The 17,938-nt window shown below is 38.0% G+C and overlaps 2 protein-coding genes across 3 annotated transcripts in view; both read right to left on the bottom strand.

Moving 5' to 3' along the window:
* Window positions 1-4,680, bottom strand: part of afmid (arylformamidase) — a 31,681-nt gene extending 27,001 nt beyond the window's left edge. Inside the window, exon 1 of one of the 2 annotated variants that reach the window (XM_062033590.1) lies at window positions 4,530-4,680. In XM_062033590.1, coding sequence (XP_061889574.1) covers window positions 4,530-4,598 — 69 coding nt within the window. In that variant the 5' untranslated portion in view covers window positions 4,599-4,680. Of the gene's footprint in view, window positions 1-1,082; window positions 1,213-4,529 lie in introns of those variants that run through there. The other variant, XM_062033591.1, reaches the window with a different exon arrangement.
* A 2,556-nt stretch (window positions 4,681-7,236) lies between these two features.
* The window catches only part of syngr2b (synaptogyrin 2b), a 29,944-nt gene continuing 19,242 nt past the window's right edge, over window positions 7,237-17,938 (bottom strand). Inside the window, exons 3-4 of the mRNA XM_062033373.1 lie at window positions 13,026-13,162; window positions 7,237-9,887 (exon numbers count right to left, since the gene is read on the bottom strand). Of these exons, the coding sequence (XP_061889357.1) occupies window positions 9,639-9,887; window positions 13,026-13,162 (386 nt within the window). The 3' untranslated portion in view covers window positions 7,237-9,638. The remainder of the gene's footprint in view (window positions 9,888-13,025; window positions 13,163-17,938) is intronic.

Raw genomic sequence — 17,938 nt, 5'->3', positions numbered from 1 at the left:
ACACAGTTGAAAAAGTTACTTTAGTGTTTTGAACAGCAATAATATGAAATGTTTTGCTTGAAAGGGAAAATATGCTGTAATTTATTATGTAAACAAATTTGATATTAGTATCACCAGCCCTTAACACTTTGATGATTGTGACGTATCATTGTTGTGTATAGTTAGCATGAAAGGAAAAATGTGAGGACTATAGATTAAACTGATTTTCAAAAGATAAGTTTTAATTGACGCTGCTGTAAATGTGTTGTAGTAAGCCAGACCACACTTTGGCAGGAGAGACGTAAGAGTGCACACTTTAGCTAAAATTTGGATTTTGGTGCTACTGTATGGATGCAATCAGTGTATGTTTTGGTCGTGTCTTTTTTTTAATAAATGTAAATGAAAAATACGACTGGTTTACTTGAATTTCATTTTAATATACAAAAAATAACATTGAATACAAATCGTTCATTTTTTGTGTGCCACAGACCAACAACTAGATCTTAAAACAGTTACTTTTTTTTGTTTACATTTCATATGACATAAAAATGCAAATCACCTGTCAACAGAAACGGAATTTCAGAGCACACCGGATGTTTTATATTCCGTAACCGGAAGTACCGATTTAAAGACAGGACCGAGAACTGGCAAAATCCCTTTACGCATCCACTTTGTGTGATGTGTAAATATTTCTGTAGATGTCAGTCTTTGTGCCATGTCTAAAATCATTCCAATTTAGCGCTCCAAATATATTTTAGCCAGAGTCACAGGCACACGGGTACCTTAGTACTTATGCTCGCTTTTACTTTGAAATTAAGGCTTCCGGTGTCATAATATAAAAACGAATCTATTTTGATCGGTTAATTCCGTTTATTTACAAGTGATATAACTTTTTGGTAAATGAAATTTAAAGGCAAATCAAAGTATTTTGAGTTATAGTTATTTGCCTCCGAACGTTTTGTTTTTCAATTTAGTATTTTAATATTGTGACCCGCCCTCTTACTGGTTCAAACCCTCAAAAGAGATATTACCTACGTAACCACACAGAGAAAAAGGACGACTACAATCGCAACAGCGGTGTTTGGAGTGACGGTTTCACTTACCTGTTTAACTGCAGCACTGCGCCCATTGCATCCATCCATTTTCTACCGCTTGTCGCGTTGTTTTTATTTATTTTCGTTCGTAAACAGCGCTCTTGTTTAGTGCGCATGCTCCCCAAACCCTGGCGCAAGTGAGTTTAGAAACTCCGGGGCAAAATAGGGATGACCACGCCCCGCCATCCCCAGAGCTCATTTGATTGGTCGATGCAAAGTATCTCGCTTGTGCATTGAGTACGCTACCTTCGGTGGCTGAAGGAAACAACTCTACTTTCATTAATACTAGAGATCGTCCTGCCGATATTATCGGCCGATAAATGCTTTAAAATGCAATATCGGAAATTATCGGTCGCGTTTTTTAAATTATCAGTATCGTTTTATTTTAATTTTAAATCAACATAAAAAACACAAGATACACTTACAATTAGTACACCAACCCCAAAAACCTCCCTCCCCCATTTACACAAAAGGGTTGCTTCTTTCTGTTATTAATATTCTGGTTCCTACATTATATATCAATATATAACAACACAGTCTGCAAGGGATACAGTCCGTAAGCACACATGATTGTGCGTGCTGCTGGTCCACTAATAGTACTAACCTTTAACAGTTAATTTGACTCATTTTCATTAATTACTAGTTTCTATGTAACTGTTTTTATATTGTTTTACTTTCTTTTTTATTCAAGAAAATGTTTTTAATTAATTTATTTTATTTTATTAATTTAAAAAAAAAAAAGGACCTTATCTTCACCATACCTGGTTGTCCAAATTAGGCATAATAATGTGCTAATTCCACGACTGTATATAACGGTATCGGTTGATATTGGTATCGGTAATTAAGAGTTGGACAATATCGGAATATCGGATATCAGCAAAAAGCCATTATCGGACATCCCTAATTAATACATTACGTGCATAACTTGCAAAAATTTGCAAAATGGCTGAAATCTATAGTTTTTGTCACAGAAATATCTATGTTGAAAGAAAGAAAAAGAAATCTGAGTGAATGTCTAATGCAGAGCTGGGAAAATATTTTGACTCTGGGGCCACATTGAGATAAAAATTGTGTACACGTGTATAAATGATATAAACACATTTAGCTGTAAAAATCTGCTGTACAGTATGTGTGTTTGGGTCCCTAAAAAAAAAACAGAATATAATTTTAAATTTTTTTACTGAATGGAACACCCAAAATGTACATGAAAATAAAGAAAGTGGGATTTACAATATTAACTATGAACAATAAAACACTGAATATTAACAACAGCACTCAGCATCAAGCGGTGGAATTGGGGGGTTAAATCACCAAAAATGACTCCCGAGCGCGGCCACCGCTGCTGCTCACTGCTCCCCTCACCTCCCGGGGGGGTGGGTCAAATGCGGAGAGTAATTTCACCACACCTAGTGTGTGTGTGTGTGTGACTATCAGTGGTACTTTAATTTAACATATTTTAATAATCCCAGGAATGTAGGCTCATAGACTTCTTCGTTTGTCTTGTCTTTATAGTACAAGATGCTATTTAACCACACAACAGCTCCAATGTGCATCTATTCCCTTTCCCGGCAAAACTGAACCCCTACTTCCTATCAACAACATCACTTCCCTAATTTCCCCGGAAGTCCCGCCCCCCAGCCAAAGCCATTGGCTAAATATGAACATCGCTCCTCTTTTACTTCTCAGACCAGCTACTCCATTGACATCTTTCACAATCAAGAAAAACGCAACAAAAATGTAACAATCAGCAAAATATGAATGCAAAATGTAATAAACACCTACAATATGATATATGATCACTTTTATGCATGAATTTGTTGTAAAAATTAGCTTCCGCATCTGTTCCTGACACATGCGTTTCAGGCTGGCTGCTCTGAAAACAAACCCCGCCCACTCTGCTTTGTTCCTGGTCTGAGCTGCTGTGACGTAGATTACCGTAATAACTCGTATAACACTCAAAAACGCGGATTAGAACCATTGAAATACTCTCTAGTTCAAGATTTACGGTCATTTCAAATCAGCACTGCACATCATAACAAGTGCCCCCCCATAATGGCGACGACAATTTTAATATTAAAGGTCCTATGTAGAACGTCCGGTGTTGTGCCGGATATTGAAAATCTTAATGGGCTGCATTTTGCCCAGGTCTGGTCTAACGTTAAATTACTTATATTGCTTAAAAGCACCGTGTAGCAACACATGTCAACTGACTGTCAAACAAACTTAAATCATCATGGTTCCTAATAGTTTCTGAAGGAAAACAAAACATTACAGCTTCTGAAGAGGAACGCGCCTTTTCACAACAAAGGGCCACGTAACGATAGCATAGACTAGAGCAGGGGTCACCAACGCGGTGCCCGCGGGCACCAGGTAGCCCGTAAGGACCAGATGAGTAGCCCGCCAGCCTGTTCTAAAAATAGCTCAAATAGCTTTGCCTGACATTTTTAATTCTAAGAGAGACAAAACTCAAATAGAATTTGAAAATCCAAGAAAATATTTTAAAGACTTGGTCTTCACTTGTTTAAATAAATTCTTTTTTTTATTTTTTACTTTGCTTCTTATAACTTTCAGAAAGACAATTTTAGAGAAAAAAATACAACCTTAAACATTATTTTAGGATTTTTAAACACATATACCTTTTTACCTTTTAAATTCCTTCCTCTTCTTTCCTGACAATTTAAATCAATGTTCAAGTAAATTTATTTTTTTTATTGTAAAGAATAATAAATACATTTTAATTTAATTCTTCATTTTAGCTTCTGTTTTTTCGACGAAGAATATTTTTGAAATATTTCTTCAAACTTATTATGATTAAGATTCAAAAAAATTATTCTGGCAAATCTAGAAAATCTGTAGAATCAAATTTAAATCTTATTTCAAGGTTATTTTAATTTCTTTTAAAATTTTTACTCTGGAAAATCTAGAAGAAATAATTATTTGTCTTTGTTAGAAATATAGCTTGGTCCAATTTGTTATATATTCTAACAAAGTGTAGATTGGATTTTAACCTATTTAAAACATGTCATCAAAATTCTAAAATTAATCTTAATCAGGAAAAATTACTAATGATGTTCCATAAATTATTTTTTTAAGTTTTTCTCTTCTTTTTTTCGGTTGAATTTTGAATTTTAAAGAGTCGAAATTGAAGATAAACTATGTTTCAAAATGTAATTGTCATTTTTTTCGCGTTTTCTTCTCTTTTAAAACGTTCAATTAAGTGTAAATATCATTAATTATTAATAATAACATAGAGTTAAAGGTAAATTGAGCAAATTGGCTATTTCTGGCAATTTATTTAAGTGTGTATCAAACTGGTAGCCCTTCGCATTAATCAGTACCCAAGGAGTAGCTCTTGGTTTCAAAAAGGTTGGTGACCCCTGGACCAGAGCATGCCGTTTAATCACAATTTAATGGTATTTAACAGTATTAATATCATGAGAAACAAGTCTACCCTACCCCTAAAAGTGGACGTTCAGCGTCGCTGCTTCCTGGCTGCTGGCAGTGTGTACAACTTGCATTTGGCATGATGACGACTGGCGAGTGAAATATTGTCAACTTTTCATCACATCTCTACCTTAATACAATTCAGCAGGTGTCATAATGAACAAGACAGCGATTAATTTCCCCTCAGCGACCGATGGGGGAAAAAGTGGCGCACTAGCACTGCATGAGAAATCAGCGAGAGCAGCCCGAAGAAGAAGAGACTTTGCAGCGACCAATCAAATGAGGTCCCGGGAGCTCGGGGGCGTGGCCATCCCTGGGTTTCTAAACTCGGCAATATTTACTAAGTTTAACAGCCAATTGCGACAAATATAGACCTTTATTTGTTGAATGTGTTGTATTAAACCACTATTTGTAACATAAGTCAATGTTCTGTTTTTTTGGTTTAAAAAGTGTAAATCTTGAGCTGCTGACAGTTAACGGTCAGCAGCTCAAATTTAGAAGTCTGACAATTTAACTTCTATCTTGGCAGCTTCTGCCAATTGTAATAATACATAGAGTACATTATAATTGTCTGAAATGTCTACTTGTTCCTACGAATGAGGTGTTGATGGAGGGTTTAGCACAGGCCTGGGCAATTATTTTGACCCGGGGGGCCAAATCTAGAGAAAAAAATGTGTCCTAGGGCCGGTATATCTGATACAAAACCTCACAATAATGTCTGATTGAGTGCTAAAAACGTTATGACCGACCACCAGAAAAAAACAGAATGGAATTTTAAGTTTTTTTCCTGAATGACACCCAGAATGTACATGAAAATAAAGAATGTGGGATTTACAATATTAATGAACGATAAAACACTGAATATTGACAACATATGTGAACGTCACACCCCCTCTCCATTGACATATTTTACAATCAAGCAAAATGCAACAAAAATAGCAAAATATGAACACGAGGGTTAAAAAAAAATCAACCCACCTACAATCTGATATATCGCTAAGCTTTATTGTAAAAATCTCCTTCCGTGTCTGTCCCTGACGCCCGCATTTCAGGCTGGCTGCTCTGGAAACGCTCCCCACCCACACTGCTTGGTGCCTCGTCTGAGCTGCTGTGACTTAGATTACCATAGTAACTAATTAGATTACCATAGTAACTGGTATATCATGCAAAAGCGCAGATTCCAACCATTGAAATACTTTGCATAGTTCAAGGCTTGCGGTCATTTGAAAACATCACTGCACATCATAATGGCAGGTACACTTTCCATCTTAAAGATCTAAAATAAAATTATTTGTGAATGTCCGGCGGGCCAGATTGAAAAGCTCAACACGCATGCGGCCCACGGGCCTTAATTTGCCCAGGTCTGGTTTAGCATCCCCAATAGTTAAAAGAAAATAAATCAACCTCGTTGAAGATCTGTGCTTTAGATCAGGCTACAAAGTAATACGGATTCTTTAAAATAAAACGGAATGGAACTTTAGGTTTTTTTCCTGAATGAGACATCCAGAATGTACATGAAAATAAAGAATGTGGGATTTACAATATTAACTATGAACGATAAAACACTGAATATTGACAACATATGAACGTCACACCCCCTCATGATTGACATATTTTACAATCAAGCAAAACGCAAAAAAAATGCTACAAACAGCGAAGTATGAACGCGAAGTGAAAAAAGACCCCCCACCTACAATCTGATACATCACTAAGCTTGAGAACTTTGTTGTAAAAATCTACTTCCGCATCTGTCCCTGACACCCGCATTTCAGGCTGGTCGCTCTGGAAACACTCTGTGGAAACATCACTGCACATCTTAATGGCAGCTACAGTTTCGATCTTAAAGATCTAAAAAAAATATTTGGGAATGTCCGGCGAGCCAGATTGAAAAGCTCAACATGCATGCGGCCCCCGGGCCTTAATTTGCCCAGGTCTGGTTAAGCATCTCCAATAAAAAAAATAAAAAATAAAAAAAAATAAAAAAAATCAACCTTGTTGAATATATGGGCTTTAGATCAGGTGACAAACTAATCTGGATTCTTTAAAACCACATTTTCAACAGGAACATATCAAACTAAACCTCAAATTTAGTCAGGGTTTGCCTAAAAAATAAAGTGATGAGTATTTTGCCCATCAAATAAAGCAAAACACTAGCACTGTTGAGAAGTCATGAATAAACTAGCAGTTGAATGGGAAGATACAAGCAGTCAGGTGATTAAAACAGTTTAATATAGTGGAACCTGCAGAATTGGCTGATTTCCGTCAACATAAGCGGTTGTCGCGATAACTCAAGTAACTCCTTTCCTTGTGATTTTAGTCAGGGAGAAAGGAAGCTGGGTGGTGATAAATGATTTTTCAAACTATTGCAGTTTGTTGATACGAAGTTCTTCTATTTGTGCAAAATGTATTAGTGCATTCTGTTGCAGTAAGGTGGCTGAAAGAAGGGCTGAAGTTTGTTGGTGTTATGATGAAGCTTTGAAAGTATGTGGAGCTTCCTTTCCTTCCTTTGTTATCATTGATTTAAACTTGAGCACAAATCCACAACACATGTCAACATAAACTGGTATCTTTTTCATCAAAAAACCCCTTTAGAGGTTATATTTTATGTCGACTTAGGTTGGCACTTTTAAGTAATAAGAACATGGTGGACCTGGACTATAACAGGTTCCACTGTCACATGATTTTGTGGGCCTTATGAAGTAATTCTTGTTTTTTTGGGGGGGGGGGGGTCAGGAATGATGTAATAAAATGTTGCAGTCCAAAAGCAACTCTTTAAAGGTCACTTAAAATATCAATACAAACAAAACAAAAATCACTTTATCCTCATAGAATGTTTTATATTTACAAAACCCAAAACCAGTGAAATTGGCACATTGTGTGGATGGTGAATAAAACAGAATACAATGATTTGCAAATCCTTTTCAACTTATATTCAATTGAAAACACTGCAAAGACAAGATATTTAATGTTCGAACTGGTAAACGTTGTTAGTTTTTGCAAATATTAGCTCATTTGGAATTTGATGCCTGCAACATGTTTCAAAAAAGCTGGCACGAGTGGCAAAAAAGACTGAGAAAGTTGGGGAATGCTCATCAAACACTTATTTGGAACATCCCACAGGTGAACATGCTAATTGGGAACAGGTGGGTGCCATGATTGGGTATAAAAGCAGCTTCCATGAAATGCTCAGTCATTCACAAACAAGGTTGGGGCGAGGGTCACCACTTTGTGAACAAATGCGTGAGCAAATTGTTTAAGAACAACATTTCTCAACCAGCTATTGCAAGTAATTTAGGGATTTCCCCATCTACGGTCCGTAATATCATCAAAAGGTTCAGAGAATCTGGAGAAATCACGGCAACGCCGAAAACCAACATTGAATGCCCGTGACCTTCAATCCCTCAGGCGGTACTGCATCAAAAACCGATATCAGTGTGTAAAGGACATCACCACATGGGCTCAGGAACACTTCAGAAAACCACTATCAGTAACTACAGTTGGTCGCTACATTTGTAAGTACAAGTTAAAACTCTACTATGCAAAGCCAAAGCCATTTATCATCAACACCCAGAAACGCAGCTGGATTCACTGGGCCCAAGCTCATCTAAGATGGACTGATGCAAAGTTCAAAAGTGTTCTGTGGTCTGACGAGTCCACATTTCAAATTGTTTTTGGAAACTGTGGATGTCATGTCCTCCGGACCAAAGAGGAAAGGAACCATACAGACTGTTATAGGCGCAAAGTTCAAAAGCCAGCATCTGTGATGGTATGGGGGTGTATTAGTGCCCAAGGCATGGGTAACTTACACATCTGTGAAGGCACCATTAATGCTGAAAGGTACAAACAGGTTTTGCAGCAACATATGTTGCCATCCAAGCAACGTTATCGTGGACGCCCCTGCTTATTTCAGCAAGACAATGCCAAGCCACGTGTTACAACAGCGTGGCTTCATAGTAAAAGAGTGCGGGTACTAGACTGGCCTGCCTGTAGTCCAGACCTGTCTCCTATTGAAAATGTGTGGCGCATTATGAAGCCTAAAATACCACAACGGAGACCCCGGACTGTTGAACAACTTAAACTGTACATCAAGCAAGAATGGGAAAGAATTCCACCTGAAAAGCTTCAAAAATTGGTCTCCTCAGTTCCCAAACGTTTACTGAGTGTTGTTCAAAGGAAAGGCCATGTAACACAGTGGTAAAAATGCCCTTGTGCCAACTTTTTTGCAATGTGTTGCTTGCTGCTATTAAATTCTAAGTTAATGATTATTTGCAAAAAAGTTTCTCAGTTCCAACATTAAATATCTTGTCTTTGCAGTCTATTCAATTGAATATAAGTTGAAAAGGATTTGCAAATCATTGTATTGTGTTTTTATTCACGAATTACACAACGTGCCTACTTCACCGGTTTTGGGTTTTGTAGTAATGACAACTTTTTAGCACAAGAAGTCTCCCAGGACTGAGGTGAAACTTATGGTTGCTCTTTCAGGATACATTTCTGTTAATTAGTTACTGTTCAATTACTTCAGCATTATTTGTTTTCTGCTAATCACCTCTATCTAAATGTAAGCCACACGTTTAAAAGGCATCTGTACAAGCTGGTCTTTTTAGACACTCATAAAAAATACCAAAAAAAAACTATCTCAAAGATTGTTGGGAGCCACAACTACTTTTTACTCAACCACAAATGACTTCGAGTGTTGTAAAGATAAATTATTCAATTCATGGAAAAGATGTTATCCACATAAGAGAAAAATGGTGGCACAGGTGGTGATTAAAAAGGCAGAATTTCACAAAGAAAGTGTACAAATGCAAGTGAACAGTATCATCAACTGTTCTTGGCAGTGTCACAACAACCCTGCACGTACATTCCTTTTGCCTGCTTGAGGTAAGTGTTGTCGTAGCACACAGGTCAGATTAGGCACTCGGTCTGTAAGTCAAGATCTGACCGCAGTCCAGAGAGCTTGACCCTTGGACGCCATCTGCAAGTGTCCCTCATCTCAACTTGTCAGGTTATAGCAATATGAGAAAAGCTGTATCAATATGACACGGTGGCGGACGAGTGCCACGCAAACCGCGATCTACCAACAAACCAGCCGGAAGCTTTGTAAGGCGTCCCGTTGCGTCAGTAAGTGGGCGGCTGATAGCCTTGTGGCTGCAGGTTTGTGGTGAAGGGAAGCTGTTGATCCGTGTCGGGTATGCTGGGGTAGGCCGCATAAGTGGTGGGGGTGTACGGCGTGGGGTTATAGGAGGTGGGGGCGTACGTCGGCGGGTAGGGAGTGTGTTGATCCGCAGGTGGCTCGCTGTACGTTGGGATAGTGACGTCACTTGCGCCTCGACGGAAGCGACCCAAGGCGAAGTAGGTGAGGATTGCCTGCACGAGCAAACACAAAGTCAGGGAAGCAGTAGTGACCAAGCAATAATGATGTGTTAACCTGAACATTTTCCAAGTCAACCTTCCATTGCCTCTATTCTTGGACAAGGACCTAGACCAGGGCTCAGCACTCTTCGGCCTCCTTGCTGAGAGATTTTTTTTTAACACTGGAGTCGAGGAAATGTGCATATCTTTTTTGATAACAGATCTAAAAGTTCCAATTGTCTGTAAGGACGTGAATGTGTCAAGCGATCCATGAAAACAGGGATATACCGAATTTGGTACTTTCACAGGCACCGGTCGAAATCTATCGAAAGTACTTGGTATAAAGCACAGGTGTCAAACCCAAAGCCCGGGGGCCAGACCTGGCCCGCAAACACCTGGAAATTATATATGTCAATAAAATACTTAATATTTTCTCACTAAATGTAATGTTTTTTATTTTTTATTTTGACGGAAAAAATATACAGTACAGGCCAAAAGTTTGGACACACCTTCTCATTTCAATGCGTTTTCTTTATTTTCAAGACTATTTACATTGTAGATTGTCATTGAAGACATTATGACACCTGTGAAGTGAAAACCCTGTCAGGTGACTACCTCTTGAAGCTCGTCGAGAGAATGCAAACAATGTGCCAAAAAGTAATCAGAGCAAGAGGGTTGCTATTTTGAAGAAACCAGAATACAACATATGTTTTCAGTTATTTCACCGTTTTTTGTCAAGTAACGTATGTTTCGGACTATAAGTCGCAATTTTTTTCATAGTTTGGCCGGGGGTGCGACTTATACTCAGGAGCGACTTATGTGTGAAATCATTAACACATTACCGTAAAATATCAAATATTATTCAGCTCATTCACGTAAGAGACTAGACGTATAAGATTTCATGGGATTTAGCGATTAGGAGTGACAGATTGTTTGGTAAACGTGTACCGGTAGTATGTTCTATATGTTATAGTTATTTGAATGACTCTTACCATGATATGTTACGTTAACATACCAGGCACGTTCTCAGTTGGTTATTTATGAGTCATATAACGTACACTTATTCAGCCTGTTGTTCACTATTCTTTATTTATTTTAAATTGCCTTTCAAATGTCTATTCTTGGTGTTGGGTTTTATCAAATAAATTTCCCAAAAAAATGCGACTTATTTATGTTATGTTATTCTTCTTTATTATGCATTTTCGGCCGGTGCGACTTATACTCCGGAGCGACTTATAGTCCGAAAAATACGGTACATACCTCCACATGTGTTCATTCATAGTTTTGATAATTCAGTGACAAACTACAATGTAAATAGTCATGAAAATAAAGAGAAGGTAATGAGAAGGTGTGTCCAAACTTTTGGCCTGTACTGTATCTACGCTTCAAATTGCATACCTATTAAATCCAATATTGGAGAACTGGGGGTGGGATTAAATAAGTTATCTTCTTCCCACTCTCTTTCAGGCAAAACTGGATAATTATGCATTACCTTTTGCACTATATTAATTTATATTATTATGTGTTGTCAACATTGTACTTTTTTTTAATGTCATTGCCTGAAATAAATAAATAAATGAAAAATGAATGAAATAAAAAAGTGCAACAAATATTACAGTATACTATCATACTTTCCAAACATGTTTTTGTATCAATAAAAATACTTAACTTTAGAGCAAATGAACCATCAAATTAATAAAAATGACAATATATTTTACGTTGTTCTTTACAGCATATTACTGTAAATTGAAAAGAAACTACTACTGTTTTTTGTGTTAAAATTCTGTTGACTGAGCTGCCAGTTTTTGACTGTAAAATCTATGGTTGTTGTTTTTAACGGTGTATAACTGGAAATGGAAAGACGGTACATTTGTTTTTACAGTAGAAAAACTGGCGGCTAAGTTACCAGAATAAAAAAAGGAACTTGTACTGTTTTTCCATTAACAATATAATGTTGTAAAAACCAATGTCAATTTAATAGTAAAATTCTGGCAATTAAGCTGCCAGCTTTGTCCATAAAAAACAAAACAGTGGTACTGATTTTATATTTACCGTAAAATGTTGTAAGAAATAAAAAAACACTATTTTACAGTAACATTTTGTAAATGTAAAGTTTTTACTGTAAAATCGACAGTCTACTTAAAAAAAAATCAATATATAATTAATAATGAAATCCAGAGGCAAATTCATTCTCTGATGGCAACCATAACTGCGATGTGGCCCTCAATGAAAACCAGTTTGACATCCCTGGAATAAAGTCACATAAACTCAAACGGTGACACATTTCGATACCTTTGTTACACGTGATGTGACGTCCGGTTGCAGACAAGACACAGACTCAAACACTTAGCGAGGAAACAAACACTTAATTAAACAGCACTCAAAGCGGACTCAGTCGGACTGTCTTTATGTAATGTTGCAATCTTCATGCCAACAAAGCAAGTATTCCTGATAGAAAACAGTAAGGCTCCTCTTTTCTAAATGCACTAGGTCAATGCTAATTTAAAAATTACATTTTCCATAGACATGCTACTAATTAGCAGTATTTTACATGGCAATTTCAACACCTTCAACTTTGTTAATGAAAACGACAACTGAGATGCACGTTACCCTATAATCAAACAGCTGGTGTGTAATAAGTACAATGTTTATAGTATAAACACTTTGTAGGGCGTAGTGTAAAACTAGGCTGGCACATTCAACTTAATGGCAAAGATTACTTTCTAGCTAGGCAACATACCATAGTCTAAACTACTGCCATCTAACGTTTTGAAAATGTAATAAAAAAACAAGATATCACAACTGTACATTTATCATAATCACATATTTAAACGTTACATTAAAAAATGTACATTTAATAACACACACAAAAAGGGCTGAAAAGTATCAGTATTGTTTCCCAGGTACCGTATTGGTTTAAATGTGAAAATTACCTCTTCCGACATGAATACAGCAAAAAAAAAGATGAAAACATTTAAAAGTTTATAAGCTGTGTTATGTTTTGTGGCTCCAGACTATTTTCCTTTAGTGGAAGAGGCAGCTTAATTGCTTTTTAATAGTACAGGTTGCTGAACCCTGATCTAGACACTCCCAGCTATGACAGCATATTGATGGTTCTAACGACCACAAAAAAAAAAAAGTAAGCTGGCTCACCCAGGTGGCAATGGAAAAGAAGGAGAAGGCCACGGTTGCACGTGCAGCATCCTGGGGGATACTGCTGACGTCATGTGTGCGACCCCATTGACTGGCCAACAGGCAGAAACACACAAACCACAAGAAGGTCCATGCGCCTGACAAAAATGCACACACAAACATTAACATCATGTTGCTTCCCCTGATAGGACAGGAGTACAGTTGTAGAAGAAGAAGCAGCCTGAGTCAGTATTACTGGGCATTACGAGAATCTTGTTCACACTTAGTTTGGTACCCTTCGGCAGCGTCTTCTCCCCGTCATCTTTGTTGTAGCGGTGTAGCGTGCAAGGACGGGAGTGGAAGAAGTGTCAAAAGATGGAGCTAACTGTTTTAATGACATTCAGACTTTACTTCAATCAATAACGGAGCAGCATCTCCTCATCCGGAAACAACAACACCGGAAATGTGTCCCATGAAACACCGTCCGACCTGAACTCTAATAACTAAAGTTCCTTGGGTGAATAAAGTAAACTAACTACACCGGTATGTTTTAGCGCTTTCATGGCGAGTTTACTGACAGATATAAGTAAGAACTTTACACTACTTTATATTAGAAATGGCAACAGTGGAGGATGAATGTCACATAACAAGAAGATAGTCAATCAATCAATCAATCAATCAATGTTTATTTATATAGCCCTAAATCACAAGTGTCTCAAAGGGCTGTACAAGCCACAACGACATCCTCGGTACAGAGCCCACATACGGGCAAGGAAAACTCACCCCAGTGGGACGTCAATGTGAATGACTATGAGAAACCTTGGAGAGGACCGCATATGTGGGTAACCCCCCCCCCCCCCCCCCTCTAGGGGAGACCGAAATCAATGGATGTCGAGTGGGTCTGACATAATATTGTGAAAGTCCAACACATCAGCGAAAGTCCAGTCTTTGTCTTTAATCTCTTTTCTAATGACTTCAATTTTCTTATTAAAGAAATTCATAAAGTCATCTGCTGAGTGGGTGGAGCTACTGGGAGGAGGCCCTTGTTGGGTTAGCGATGCTACTGTAATAAACAGAAATTTAGGATCATTTTTGTTGAGGTGGATGAGATTTGAGTAATATTTAGCTTTAGCTGAGGTAAGCATGCGTTTATAATTTATTAAACTGTCACACCATGCTTGATGGAAAACCTCAAGTTTAGTCGCACGCCATTTGCGTTCCAGCTTTCTACATGATAATTTCTGGGCTTTAGTTTCTTCTGTAAACCATGGGGTACGCCTTTTAGGGGCCCTTTTTAGCTTTAGCGGTGCTACACTATCAATGGTGTCGCGCAGGGCGTCATTAAAGTTGTTAGTGAGGTTATCAATAGAGCCCACATAATTTGGGAATGGTGCCATTACCAAAGGCAGTAGGTCAGTAAGAGTCGTCGTTGTGGTAGCATTAATGTTGCGGCTGCTATAGTAGTTACTATTATTATTATTAGTTTGTTGACAATGAGTCAGAACTTCGAATTTTATAAGGTAATGATCGGACATTACTTTAGTGTACGGGAGTATCGTAACTTTAGAGGTGGTGACACCCCTGACAAGCACTAGATCTATCGTATTACCGTTGCGATGCGTGGGTTCATTTATTATTTGTGTAAGACCACAGCTATCAATTATAGTCTGGAGCGCCACGCATGAAGATAGGGATAAAGAAGAAGATTATCGACTACGGTGTCGCCTTGGACTACAAAGGTGGATGCGCACAATTTTTCAGGCTTTATGCAGATCCCAAATACAGATCAGCAGGTACTAGAGGGTAAGAAAAGTAAATTTTGCATAATATTGTGAAACAAAACACCAGATAATAGGTCTTACCTTATACACACACACCATAATAATACTCCTATGTTGAAGCACATCAAACGGTGCAACCTACACTTATCTCTGATGTTTGACTGCTATCTACTAGTCACACTTATCATTACACCATGTACCAAATAAAATGTCTTTGAGGTGGGTAAGCTCAACCAAACATATTCCTTACATTAGGCGCACCGGGTTATAAGGCGCACTGTCGAGTTTTGAGGGAAAAAAAAAGGATTTTAAGTGTGCCTTAGAGTCCAGATTATATGGTAATACAAACATTATTTGTCTAGTTCTCCTTTTGGACATAGTTTAATACATTTACATCATTTTAAAAAACAGCGGAGGAGCAGTTCAACTACTGACTACTTCTTTGTTCCTCCCTGTTGACGCCATCATGTCCAGCTGATCAATTTAAAGAGAATCAGTGTCATGGTCTCGTCCACCGTTCTGCTCTCTCGTCAACATCATCTGCTGCTTTACAACAATGAATAATACCTTACGGCAAGGGAAATAGTGAGAGGTCTGTTTTACGCAACTCTGCATATGAAGGGGGAAAGTAGAGCAGCGGGACATAGAAAAAGGTAAAACGTTCGGTATAATCATGTAGTGTTGACACGCTAATGTTTGTGTACATTTCTCACATGATAATGCCTAAGTAAGGAATACTTGTAGAAAGTAATTTGAGATACGAGCTCTCTCTCAGCTTCTTGTTACGCTTTAAATTGCAAGCTGAGTTACGAGCATTTCGCAATGCATTGTGGAGGCTTGGTAGCCATTGTTGATGCACAAAGTTTTTGTTTACATGGCTGTACTCAACTAACGATATTGTGAGAGAGAGCAACAAACTGGATTAAACACAGAAACCAACTGGACCCTTTTCTAAAGGCTCGCCATCTTAAAAATAAATAAAACTGGTGGAATTGATCCATATAAGCACGTCCAATTGACGAGATTTGAGCAAGCTGCCGAATGTGTCCTGTATCTACCGGTAGTCGAAAACAGTCAGTTTTTATATGGGCCAAACATTTCGAAATGCAAAGTCGGGAAAGGCTCACGGACAAAACAACTTTGGGTGTGTGCAAGACCTGGGAATTTTACATCAGAAAGAGAATACAGTTGTCTTTTCAGAGGTAAGTCAACAGGACATGTCACTGTGTGGTGTCTCCTGGAGAAATTTGTTTCAAACTAAATATATTTCAAGACTGAAATACATAGTGCAATAATGTGTGAAATATTTAAAGTCTTCTCAGTTATTGATCTATGAATAGGGGCATTGCCTTTTTACCAAATACTGTATGTTGTTCGTAACCCGTAACCACACCAATATGTACCAGGTGATGGCGTTAAAAGTAAAGTTTGATCGTCTCACGGTTGCTTTCCAAGCTATTCATCGTCTCTTTATTAGCTCACTAACCCGACTCACTTGGCTTTGCTTCTGCGCTGGAAATGAGACAAATATTAGTAAATAGTTTTTTCCCCCTCTGAATCGATCATGACAACGATTAAGGCAGTTAATTATGTCTCACGTTCACGCCGTGTTTTGAATTTGTTAAAAGAAAAAAAGTACTTTAGGACACAGTGTTGTATTCAACCATGTAAATAAGCTATTCTAAGTCAAGCAAGAACCACAATGCATGACGTTTCCACGTCACACTTTTGAGCCCTATTTGAAGCTGCGGATGCTGTGTTTCAATTTGTCATGTTTAGTATTTTGTTTTAGCTTTGGTACACACTACACAGTCATACATATGGAAGTATTATTGTACCAATATTATTTGCAAACGTGTAGCTCAATCTGTGCATATGTAATCCAATTCCTGTGTGTGTTTTAAGTTGTCTGTCCGTGTTATGATTTGTCTGTGTGTAAAAAATATCTGTCTGCATTTCGATTGGCATGTGTAATAAAAAAAAACAACTGTGTGTGTGTGTGTGTGTGTGTGTGTGTGTGTGTATTTAGATTTGTGTGAAGCAGGAACCCTCCATTGGCTGTCTTTTTACATGTGACTTTGCAACACTTCTGCCGTGTATGACTTGTCTGTCTGTACACTGTACAGCGATTTGAACGTGTAAAAGGATTTGTCTGTAACTTCCCCTTACCTTTTCTCTATAGTTTCCCTAGTCGGCGCCTTGCAGCCACTCACACTCCTGTTGCCTTGTCAAAAAACAATGGACTTTTTTATCACCTGCTGTAAATAAAAGTTACTGTTTTGCACTAACAGAGGCCGATACGATCGCATTTCCTTCGCCGAGGGGTGGAGCTCTCCCTTAGAGATAGGGTGACTGTGGGAAGCTATGTCATTCGGGAGGAATTAAGAGTTACATTGCGAGGAGCCTTGGGGAGGTATTTATGGCATCTCTAAGGGAGAGCCCTGCCACTATGTAATTACTGATAACCTATGCGAATATAAAAATACCTCTGACCACAAAGATACTGATAAAACATGAATGTTTATTTACAGTAAGTGATGAGTAAGTCAATTGCACGGTCACCCAGAGGGGGGGGGGGGGTCCCCACATCTGCAGTCCCCTCCGAGGTTTCTCATTGTATCCCATTGGGTTGAGTTTTTTCTTGCCCTGATGCGGGATCGGAGCAGAGGATGTCGTTGTGGCTTGTGCAGCCCTTTGAGACACTTGTGATTAAGGGCTATATAAATACATTTTGACTGATGAAAAGTCACTTTCATGTGAGTGGCTGCAAGGCGCCGACTAGTGGTGAGTATAAGGAAAGGTAAGGGGAAGTTACAGATAAATCCTTTTACATGTTCAAATCGCTGTACAGACAGAAGTCGTACACAACAGAAGTGTTGCAAAATCACTTGTAAAAAGACAGCCAATAGAGGGTTCCTGCTTCAAACACATTTAAAAACATTTTTATAATTTTTTTTTTTATACACACGCCGATCGAAATACAGACAAACAAGATTTTATTTGTTTTTTTTTTTTACACACAAACAAATTATAATGCGTACACCTTAAATCAAAGACATAGATCTGATTACACACACACACGGATTGATATACAGACACGTGAATTGCATTACACACGCACAGGTTGAGATACGCGTTTGCAAATAATTTTGC

The sequence above is a fragment of the Entelurus aequoreus genome, linkage group LG22 (assembly GCF_033978785.1).
Source record: "Entelurus aequoreus isolate RoL-2023_Sb linkage group LG22, RoL_Eaeq_v1.1, whole genome shotgun sequence".
Lineage (NCBI taxonomy): Eukaryota > Metazoa > Chordata > Actinopteri > Syngnathiformes > Syngnathidae > Entelurus > Entelurus aequoreus.
Note: the sequence above shows the minus strand (reverse complement) of the source record. Positions and strands in the feature narration are given on the sequence as shown.